General features: G+C 37.5%; 1 protein-coding gene across 2 annotated transcripts; it reads left to right on the plus strand.

Annotated features, from left to right (window-relative positions):
• Positions 1 to 3,034: 3,034 nt before the first annotated feature.
• Positions 3,035 to 11,167, plus strand: LOC148197279 (uncharacterized). 2 transcript variants are annotated; one of them, XM_088092334.1, is made up of 6 exons: positions 3,035 to 4,033; positions 5,179 to 5,324; positions 5,495 to 5,510; positions 5,586 to 6,112; positions 6,443 to 6,622; positions 10,599 to 11,167. In XM_088092334.1, exons 4-6 carry the CDS (start codon positions 6,033 to 6,035, stop codon positions 10,987 to 10,989), a joined length of 651 nt encoding a protein of 216 aa, XP_087948460.1. In that variant the 5' UTR covers positions 3,035 to 4,033; positions 5,179 to 5,324; positions 5,495 to 5,510; positions 5,586 to 6,032; the 3' UTR covers positions 10,990 to 11,167. The 2 variants fall into 2 exon arrangements, with proteins under 2 accessions (XP_087948460.1, XP_087948459.1); XM_088092333.1 differs by having other exon boundaries at positions 3,809 to 4,033; positions 5,495 to 6,112.
• Positions 11,168 to 11,813: the final 646 nt, after the last annotated feature.

An 11,813-nucleotide genomic window follows, 5' to 3' on the forward strand; every position in this document is an offset into this window, starting at 1 on the left:
AATTACCTCTAAATTCATTAAATGTTTAAAGACACACTCAAACTCAAAGAAAACTAGACCCTAAATGCGGACTTCTAAGACTTGGCCTATGCGCTTCCAAAAATTGAAAGAAGTGAGATCTCCTAAGTGAGGCTTGGAACTTTGTATCCAAGACACACTCACTGTCTACCAATTTTATATGAACAATTAAAAGCAAAGTTTGCAAGTGATGGAAGAACACTTGTGAATTCTTCCAAGTCACTTATTTAATGGCCAATTACAAGTATTTTTGCAAGAAATAGAAATCAAACAATCAAGAGAATAGAAAGTAAAAGTGGTGTGCAGCTCTGGCTTCTCTCAAAGGAAGTGAATTTGGTTGATTCACACTAATCTCACAGCTGCTAAGTGAAATATGCTGCTGTTGCAGCAACCAGATTTTATGCAGACCAGTGAAGAACGTGGTTCTGTGCACCAAAAATCAGCCCCAAGGTTGATCTTTCCTTGCTCCAATCCACTCCCTAAGATGCTACCAGTGTTGTGGGACGTTTTGAGATAGTTCTGCACCCAACATAGAGCTCATACAAACCACCAATAATCAATTATTAAGCCAGAAAATCAACACTGCTGCTGCCCGAAAACTGTTAAACCAGAATGCACAACTGTAGTTTTATCAAACAGCTTATGTGCAGGATTTTCAAACAACTTAAATCAATGTTTCCAATAAATGGTGGCACTCAAAATGAACTTAGGAAAGGATCTAGAGTGGATTTGAAAAGCAAGAAACAAAGATAAGTTGCAGCTATGATCAATTCGAACCCAAATTTAAACTAGGCAAAGTGTTTGACAAAATGCCTGGCAGAAGGCTGAAAAATGTGCATCAGAGTTTTCAAATTTGCTTAGTACAGGTTCAAACAGCTTTTTACAGTGCAGTTTATGGTAAGATTTGAATTGTGCACTTCTTTTAATTCAATTGAACCAAGCTTTTGCTACCAATCTAACATTGAATCTGATGCATTAATCATACCAAACTCTGAATTTTCAAAATCTGCAACTTATATCAGAAAAAGTGTTGAAAATTGGTGGTTTAGATGGTCAATTTGCACAAACGTGTTTGGACTTTCAATTTAATGGTTCGAGCAACTTTAGTTTACCAAATATGACTTGTGCAAGCTGCCAGCAGAGGCTAAATGCTAGCAAATCAAAATTTCACTAGTTCAGTTGCCTTTTAACACCAAATTTTACCAATTCACCAACCAAACTTCAGCTGAGGATTCAAACAAAACTGTAAACAACTTTTATGACTCCAGGACAGCAAATTAAACTTGAACAAGACTCTAGAAATGCATTAAGAGATGTCCAGAAGTGAGTTCTAAGCTGGACAGATTCAAAAATCAGGAAAAGACTCAATCAAAGTGTGTGCAGCTCGGTCCAACTGCTCTAGCAATGAATTCTGGATTCTGCTGACTGGTGCAACCAGTTTTTATTGTCTTAGACAATACAATGTTCATATGGTATGCACACAACGCAGTCCAAGAATTCAAACACAACCAGAAAGCAAATTTCCACACGTTGTAGTTCAGAAAATTTAAAGCAGATTCAAAAACTACATCAATTGGCAGTGCACTGTGATGGAATTCAAGATGCACTTGAGCTCTTTAATCATTGCTCATCTGATGTGCTTCTATTGAAAAACACATCCAGTTTCACAGATTTATCCAGGCACCAAAATTACTCAGGATTTTTGACAAAATTCAAGCAAATCACATGACTGGACAAAACAATGCAGATTTTAAAAAAAAATTAAAAGACTCAAATCAATGAATTGATCCGATTGAAATGATGAACAATAAAGCAATTAAAAGCTGGAACAAACGAATCAACACAATGGAATCTACTGGAATTGAAAAACTTAAGGAAACAGTGCACAGATTCAAGAAAAACACGAAGGAAGTGTTTATGACAGTATGGAATGGGAAGAACACTTAGCTGGAGCGTGATGCAGAACCTAGGCTCTGAATACCACTTGATGAGTTGCTCCAGCAAGAGTGACAGGTTGAATGCAGCGGAAAATGGAAACCAGAGATGGGCAGCGGAGATGCAGAGTGAAAATCAGTTGTATAAGTGATGGTTGAAGAGTTGTTTGGGAGGTTGAAAGCTAGCTCAGGCGGCCTTCCACTGGAAGGAAGCTAGATGAAGAAGGGAAGCTCATTGGAATGACTTTTGGACAGAGTTTAAGGTGCTGAAAATGCATGAGCAGAGTAAAACTCAATATTCTTCAAAAGTGATTACAAAGGAGATCTAGGAGTGAATTTATAGAAGGAATTCAGCTCCTATTTTGGGTATCAACGGTGCTAAAAGATTCCTACAAATGTGGATCTAATGCCACGTGTGCAAGCATAAGGTGGGTGCTAAAGATCTAGAATGAGCACGATATACACGTGCTTTAAAGTGAAGATGGGCTAAGCACTCCTAGACCTTGCACTGGTGCACCTTCATTGCCTGCAATTATGCTTTCCTTGGCTAGCTTCTAGTATTTGACCTTAATTATTTGATGGGCTTGGGCCCAAGTATCATGTTTTTTGTGCAATTGTTCTATTGCAAAGGTTTGATGATTTTGTTGATGTTACTTATGTTATTACAGACATTGGGTCAAAGCAAATGCGGATTCGAACCTGTGCTCCGGATGTTTAGCAGTTTGGATTTACTCAAGCAGAAACTCGAGTTTTACAACTCCCAAGGTAGATTATTGTCTATCTATGCTAGTACTCTGACATTTTTATCATGCACTCTCATTATTTTTGTCATTTATTTTGTTTGTTTGAGATAAGCTATATACAGAGTTGTAGTTTTATCAATTGTTTGTCCTACTAATGTTTTGTTCAATGTAAAGTTGTGTTCAGTCGGAGATCAAATTTTTATTATGTTTTGTGAGGCTAACTTGGCCTAAGTCTATTGGCAAATTGAGAGAGTTTAGTGTAACTGACTTGCTAATTGTTTCTTGTGCAGATTACTTAAACTGGAGCGCAATCAAGATAACAAAAGAGAAAATTTCTATTGCATTTACTTCAACTTTTAAAATTGTTTACTACTACGACATTCACTTCCAATTTTTTAAATTTGTTTGCTGATTTATATTCTTCATTTCCATTTAGTTCCATCTCAATTAGAGTCTAATTGGATTCAAGTATTTCTGAGTAGACAACAGCAACAACACCTCAGTGTGGAGCTTGGAGCAGGCTAGAAACAACCATCCAAATAGGGAAGTTGTCTAACTTACCTTTGTTTTGAATTGTTGCTTCGGTTTTAGGTCTTAAGTGATAGTATTGAATCGATACCCTACTTATTGAAGTTTAAATATCTGTGCAGCTTTGGATTGATGAAAATAGGAAGGTTAGTGCACAAGATTTAAAATTGAGTGCAACTAGGATCCATTTTCCACGTCAATTGTGCAAGACCGGGAAAGGGAGAATTCTTTATCTTGTGCATTGTATCTTGCAATCTGTTTAGGCAAGAGAATATTAAGCTGTGTGATATATGTGTGCAGGATTGAAAATCAGACCAAAAGAATTGAATTAAAGGAGCACAAAGTTGTCCAGAAACAACAAAAGTGGAGCACGTGATTTTTGTTTACCTTTATTTTGTCCACAAAGTTTACCTTTCTTTTGTTTCAACATATTAATTCTAACTCCTTTGGCAGCCTTCTTGGATAATTGATGAAGAATTTGACATGGGTTATCGCGGGAAGAAATCTGCACCAATTGTGACTAAATCTTCAGTTGAACACTACAGGTAATATATTAATCTTTTTTTCCTTAGGTAATTCTTAGTTGATTCAAAAGCTTGGTGTCATGAGTTGAAGTGCTTAGCATATGAGAGATTCCCCTTTTGTACATAAGTTTGCATATTGAATCCTTGTTTATATGTTTTGATATTTTGTTTTTTTGCATATGATATGATAATATTTTTATTTTCTACCATTTTGTTCTTTTGAGCTTAATTCATATATACTGGTTTGCAGGGTGCCAATCCAACAAAATGAATTATGAGCATAGAGGTAAATTTTTTTTTGGATTCCCTTGCCTTCTGTTTTCTGTGTTTTTTCCATCTTAATTTTGCTGCTCGCTTGGAAGTAGTTACCCTACACGTGGGAGTTTTCTGCATCATTCATGTGTTGACATTTGCTTGTATTTGGGGTTTGAGTATTTATTATTATTTTTATGTCTATTTTTATTTCATTGAGCTGGGACCTTACATTTATTCTGATTTCTATTGATGAATACTTGGCATCGGTGGTGATGCATTGGAATATCTTTTTTGGGATATCTTCATATATATTGTATTTATTACCACGTGTTTGCTAAGCTCAGTTGATTATTTAAAATGTCTTTGATATGTTCAGTAGCATTATTCTAGGCATAAGCTAGTTTTTGTATTTTTAGTTGCAAGTTTGTAAGTACCTGTAGTCATAACTTAGTTAGATGAATTTGAAATTGCTTAGTTGTTGTTTAGAGTATTATAGTAGTATTAGGTTTGATCAGATTTTATATGTTCATTCTAATTTATATTTTGTAGATTAGTTTTAAATTCAACTTTGCATAGTGAATTTTTGTTTAGTATTTGTTTGTATTGTTTTTAAGCTTTCTACATTAATTTTTACCAATTAGAACTTGTTGAGATAGTTTTTGTTATATTTCCCTTGGTTTAGTAACTCATAATTCTGCATAGTTTTAGTTGATAGATTTTAGTGAATAGGTTAAAATTCGAATCTGTGATCAATTTTAGTAGTTAACTTTTTTTCTAGCTTTCATTAGTTGTGAAACTTGTAGAAATGAGGTAGTTAGTTTTTAATTGGTGTTTGTATGAGTACTTATGTTATGTCCTGTTTTTCTTGATTTCATTCAGTTTCTTATATATATATATATATATATATATATATATATATATATAGTCAAGATTTTATATTTTCTCCCAAATGACGCAAATATGAGTTCAGTTAAGTAGTTTTGAAGTCGTGTGCATAGTTACTTTGTTATTAGATATCACTTTTGTATTTAGTTGTAGAATAAATGTATAAGTGTGATTTCCTACAGAACCAATCTCTATGCAGGTAGCTTTCTTAATTAAATTCCTTGGTATGTTTCATTGAGCTGCTGAGACTTTACATTTATTCTGATTTCTACTGATGAATACTTGACATAGGTGGTGATGCATTGGAATCTCTGGTGCTGCATTCTTTTGGGCATCTGGTGAGAGGAAGTGAAGAATTGTTGAGGTTGCAAGGAGATCTTGATCTGCACGTCTGGGAGGAGTTAGATCCCAAAAATTTACATGGAAGTCTTCAAGAGGTAAGGGGAGTTTGATTTATTTCATTAATTGTTGAAATAATCTGTATTTGATGCAAATCTGGGAAGAAGGGGATGAAAATGGAGGTTTTCTGGGTTTTCTGGACTTTGGACGTTCGACCTTGGTTTAATTGTGTTTGTGAGCGTTCGTTCTCGATGATGTTAATCCTCAGGAAGTACTCGTCTGAGGTAAAGTACGACTAGACTTGATCTCGAGCGTTCGTCCTTGGAGCTCGGTTAATAAGGTTTGGTGTTCATCGGCAGCGTTCGGCCTTTGATGATGATTGATTCCAGAACGTTCGTTCAGACAGCATCAGAGTTGGAAATAGCGTTCGGCAATAATGCATGAATCCATGGGAGTATTTTGAAACAATTATTGAGAATTGTTGGTTATTTCCTTGATCCAATATTGGTTTATTTATACATATTATTGAGAATATGTACGAATTCGTGATTGAGCATGTTTATTCTGTTGGAGGTGGTACATACACTATGTTATTTACTTGTAACTTCGTTTGTCTTTTGAGCATTTTTGCTAGTCTCACGCGTGAGACTGAGATTCGAGTGTCACCTTCTTCTACGCGAGGAGGTGAATGTCTCGCCCAATGAAATGACTTCGGCTCGTGTTGAGTATAGTGCATCGTTACGCGTAGTATCGATGTTTTTACTCGTTAGTCCTTGAGGAGTCGGGGAGATAGGTCTGAAGTCGCGATGGAAGACGGCTCGGGTCGCCTGTTATTGAGAGCAGGTTATGACGACGAATTACAAGTAAACGACATCAGAAAATACTGGTATTTTATTTTTATCCAAGGATTACATATGTTATAATATTTTAAAGAGTGTTTGTCACAATTCAAAATAACACTAGGTAGAATGGAACCAGTTTTATAATTGTTCCCTTGTTGTAATCACGTAAAATATGAGAAAGCAAATAACATTTGATAACTGTCAATACTAAATTTCGTCATATTATCTAGTAAAATCCTAGTAAAATCTAAGTAAAGAGGGGTAGCTGTAAATACTAAATTTCGTCCGAATTGATTTTTTTGGCTTTTACTGTAACATCCCAAAAACTTACCCTTTAAAATTCAAAATTTAAAATATTGTAATAATACATTTAGGATAACACCCCGTCCAAAGAGCACCCATGGGAACTGTACCAACTTCAGAAGGCCTGAGAGGTGGATCTGGGTTGGGCATCTGGTGAGAGGAGGTGAAGAATTGTTGAGGTTGCAAGGAGATCTTGATCTGCACGTCTGGGAGGAGTTAGATCCCAAAATTTACATGGAAGTCTTCAAGAGGTAAGGGGAGTTTGATTTATTTCATTAATTGTTGAAATAATCTGTATTTGATGCAAATCTGGGAAGAAGGGGATGAAAATGGAGGTTTTCTGGGTTTTCTGGACTTTGGTGCTTTTCTGCAGAATTTCTGCAGAAAGCGCGTACGTCCAATTTTGGTGAATCAAAATTGGACGTCCGTTCAAACAGTGCTCGACCAAATAGTGGTCGTCCAATTTCTGAACGTTCGGTTATTGTTCTGAGCGTCCGCCCGAATGAGCCAACTTAGAACGTTCGTCCTTGGTTTGTAATAGTGATATTAGCGTTCGGTCAGGGCTTATTTTAAATACCGTTCGGTTGAAACCTAAATTAGTAGTGTCCGGTTAAGTGTGAATTTAACACTGTTCGATTGAATCGCTCGGCCAGGATTCTAGACGTTCGTTAGCAATTGGTAATCCAGGTTTCAACTTGAGCGTCCGTCCCTAAATTGGCATCCACATGAAGTAATCTTGGGCGTTCGGTACTGAGTATTAGCGATTGCAGTCGTTCGTTCTTAAAAATAGAATTTTAGGTTTGAATCCTGAACGTTCGGTTTTGGGTAAAAGTGAACGTTCGGTTTTTAAGTATAAGTGAGCGTCCGGTTTTGAGTACAAGTGAGCGTTCGGTTTTGGGCATAAGTGAGCGTTCGCTTTTGGGTATAAGTGAGCGTTCGCTTTTTGGTATAAGAGAGCGTTCAGTTTTTAAGTATAATTGAGCGTTCGGTTTTTGAGTCTAAATGAGCGTTCCGTTTGTGGGTATAAGTGAGCGTTCGGTTTTTAAGTTGCTTATTCTTAAGTGTTGAATCTTGAGCGATCGGCCTTGGGGTATTAGTGACTATTTAGCGTTCGGTTAAGTTTTGATTTAAGCACCGTTCGGTTAGCTGCTGATTTATGTCGTTCGGTCAGGCTTCTTTTAATGCCGTTCGGCAAAGGGACTTAGGGGTTCGACTGAGTATGAAAACGTCCGTCCTTATCATGTCCGGATTAATGGTGTTTGATTTGAGTGTTCAGTATTGAGATATTAGTGGGTATAAGCGTTCGTTCTTAACATGGAACTCTTGGGTAGCAATCTTGAGCGTTCGGCTTTAAGTGTTCGGTTTGGATCTTGGACGTTCGACCTTGGTTTAATTGTGTTTGTGAGCGTTCGTTCTCGATGATGTTAATCCTCAGGAAGTACTCGTCTGAGGTAACGTACGACTAGACTTGATCTCGAGCGTTCGTCCTTGGAGCTCGGTTAATAAGGTTTGGTGTTCATCGGCAGCGTTCGGTGTGGGACCCTGGAAAATTAATGCTGATAAACACCTTGTCAAATCAAAATTTATGTATGGAAACCCCTCTGCAGTGCATTAAAAACGCACATTCATAACTCTGCCACTCACTGCCAAGTGTCACCGAGATAGAATGGGAGTCAGTAATTGGGATACAGGTGTCGACAGGGGAGACGCACGTTCGTGCGGATGTGGGAAGGAACAAAATGAACTTTTCTGGAAAACCCTTCCTCTCTCTTCTGCACTCATCTTCTTCCCTTCAATCTCAGACCCCATTTTTCTCCAGCTTCTCTCTAAAACTTCTTCATCTTCTCTCTAAGATAACTCACCGTCATCTCCTCCGATTCCATTTCAGATACCGTAGAAACATTCCCTGCACCGTAAGCATCGTTCTGAACCGAACAGAACTGAGATCTGAACCGATAAGTTCTCCAACTCTAAACACCCTTTTCTGGGTTGCATGCGGACCTTGATACAGCTGCATGTTAGAATAGAAACTAAGTTCTCCTATGTTCCTTTTGGTTAGATTTAGTGGAGCACTTGAGAAGCAAGTTGAGGGTAGGAAACCATATTTGGACAAGTTAAAAAGCACTCGCTTAGGGAGTTCACTGCTAGACCAGGTAAGGGAAGCTTTAGTAATTTAATTTAATACTTGTATGATGGGTATGAAAGCATGAAGTATACTGGATGTCTGAAATGTATGAAATATTTGATATTTAAGTATGCATGAACGAGCATGGTTGTACTGGATGTATATGAGTGATATTGTTTGAACTGTATGTTGAGAATGGAACGTATGAATTGGAAAAGGGATAATTTCTGTAAGGTATGAATGATAATATGAATTCTGTAATGTATGAGATTTATGGTGAAGATAAATTATAAGCTATGAACCGTATGAAAAATGTGAAGTTATTGTGGATAAAAATCTGGAAAATATAATAGTCTTTGCTTGATAATGAGCGCTCGTCATTGAACGGTCTTATACCGTTCGGTTTCCCCTGAAAATGACTTAGAATAGGAATTCTTTCATTTGGAAAGGATTCTGTTTAAAAACGAGCGTCTTCTTGTGAAAGGCTAGGTTTGAGCGTTCGGCTCATCCTAGTGGTGTCCAACGATCGCTATAAATTGAAGTTATATGAGTAACGCTCGGTTTTGTAATCCGGCGTTCGTTATAGGTAGCGCTTAGTCTGATATTAAGCGTTCGTCCAAATGAACTCTCGGTCTTATATCGAGCGTTCGTTCTAGTTAGTGCTCGGTCATCTATCTAGCGTTCGTCCTAAGTAGTATTCGGTTTTATACTGAACGCTCGCCCTCATCTTCGATTCCTGAACGGACGTAAATAGCGTTCGTCCAAAAATATTAGTTGACGTTCGGCCATTGACTGGCGGTGTTGTATCTTGAATTAAATCACGCTCGGTTTATTTATCTAAAGAAATTGTTGTCCATTGGATTCGACCTCGAGTCATTGTATTTCAATTATTCTAAGTATTATTCAGAACTTCTAGAGTCAATTCCCTTTTACTGAGTTAAGTATTCGTAACGTCCGTCAGAGGACTGGGGTTCGTTTCTTTTGTTCAGAAACGAGGATTTCTCTGTACTTTGATAACGTTCGTCCTTATTTTGAAAAGGGATGAACGTGCGTCATTTTATGAAAGTGGAATAAAGCATAAAAATGTGAATAAGAGGAAAGACTAAGACGTGCGAACGGTATTTTGGGTGAAATATTGAAAGTGGATTTTGAACGAGCGTTCCAAGGAGGAACGTCTCTATGATCTGAATGTGATAAGTTGTATGGTATGACCATGGTAAAATCACTGATGGCTGTTCATCCTGATATTCCGTGAGTGCTCGTCCTTATGTAGAGGGGAGTAGGTCATGTGAGGGAATGGCAGGAGGTCCTAGTCCTACTGAGTACTTTGGACTGATAGGGCTAACCTCGGGTGGCAGCTGATGAGTGTTTCCAGTTACCACACCACCCGAGTGCACGAACGCCTGTGGTTACATGGATTCATACAGTCCGGACGGTCGTATTTATGAGAGTTGGATAATTTATTCTATGCTGGTTCATTGTTGTATGTCTTGTATGTAAATTCCTTATGTTAAATTGTATGTGAGTTGTATGAATTAAATTACCTAAGCTTACCCTTGCAATTCCTTGTGTTGTCTACTGTTTATGTACATCCGTCTTGTCAATGCAATGATCATCCGTGTGGATGTGAGCAGATGGAGAGGTGCCACTTGAAGAAATGCTGGAAGAAGAAATTTTGGAGGATGCCAATCTGGTTGAAGTAGAGGTTAAAGCCGAACAATAGAGCGCTCGTTTATTAGTAGCAGTCAGTAGTTCTGGATTGTATTTTGGGACGTTCGGTTACTTAGTTTTGGAAAGCCGTTCGTCCAGAACTTGGAGTTTTGTAGATAGATTTTGAACCCTGTATATTTTTGTACGTTCGGCTGTTATTAGCTGCTGTAATTTAAGACTGCACTGTTAATTCTGTAAATGTGATTAGTTCTAATTTATGGTAATTACTATTTATTGGGATGTTACATTTATTGGTATTAGAGCAGTTTTGTTCCTTAAAGGACATTGTAGGTTATGGGTACACTGTGTTCTTGCTGTGTGCTTAATATGTGTTTAACGATTTATTTCTCAACTCTTTGAACATGACTAACACTCGTTTTTCTCTGTTCCAGAGAACGAATGGCTCCTAGGCTTCCCCCTCCTCCACAACCAAATGAATCTGATACGTCCAACAACACCAGGTTGTTGGAATCCGTAATTGATAGGCTACAGCAACAGAATGTCACGTTGATGGAGCAAAACGCTACTCTGATGCAGCAAAATCATAACGCCATGCAGAGTATGGAGGCCGCTCGCGCCAACACAGAAGCGACGCAGAGGCAACTGATGGACATCCTTGCCGCTACCAGGGGCACGGCAGGGGCGTCATCTTCCAACGCTGCTCAGCCTGCTGTTGAATGGAGTTTGGAGAGTTTCCTACAACACCACCCTGCCAAATTCAATGGAAAAGGTCTCCCGGATGAAGTGGATCAGTGGTTGAGGGATATGGAAAGAATTTTTTAGTTCTTGATTACTTGTCTACTATTTTTAGTTCTTGATTGTGAATGATTTATTGAGTTTCTAATTTGAGTTCATAGTTTCTAGCTAGATTTTACAATTTCTTTTAATAGAATTGAATAGTTTTTACATGAAATGTGAGTTTCGAACTAGTTTTGACAGATTTTATCTTTGTGAGATTTGAACCTTGCCTTACTTTCTTTCACTGTGTGATGCGTTCCTGTTTATTTACATTTCAGAACTTGTATTGTTTATGTTATGCATTCGTGAATGATTTATGCATTCATTTTTCATAACACCTCCCTTTGATATGTTAATTAATGTGATTATTCTATTTGTATGGTTTATTACTGTATTTATGGGATGTTAGAAGTTTTCAAAACAAAAAATAAAATTTAGAGAAATAAAAATAAAGACAACCATTTAAATTTTTATACACAATTAAATAATAAATGAAATCATTTAACTTAAATAATGAGTGATTGTGAGATCCTTAATAATTAGCTTAAATTAATCCTGGCACCTCACCCTTAATGCTTGCCACCTCATTCCCAGCCATTTAAAACCCACTTCCTAATCTGATCAAAATTCTGTCTGACGTGCACGAAGCACCACGCTCATCATTCTCTGAAACATTAAAACGCACTAAACTCTGCATGCACACACGCCACTTGTCACGTTGGAATCTTCTAAATCAGAGTTTGGTGTGCATGTGGCAACCTGTGACACGTTCTTCCAATTGAACGTTGGTTTAACCAAAACCAGACTTTTCGAAAACTCTCTCTCACTTGCACGAACTCATCTTCAACCTCTGAACTCACCCTTTCATC

Source organism: Vigna umbellata, chromosome 6 (assembly GCF_029865625.1).
Source record: "Vigna umbellata cultivar VRB3 chromosome 6, Vumbellata_1.0, whole genome shotgun sequence".
Taxonomy (NCBI): domain Eukaryota; kingdom Viridiplantae; phylum Streptophyta; class Magnoliopsida; order Fabales; family Fabaceae; genus Vigna; species Vigna umbellata.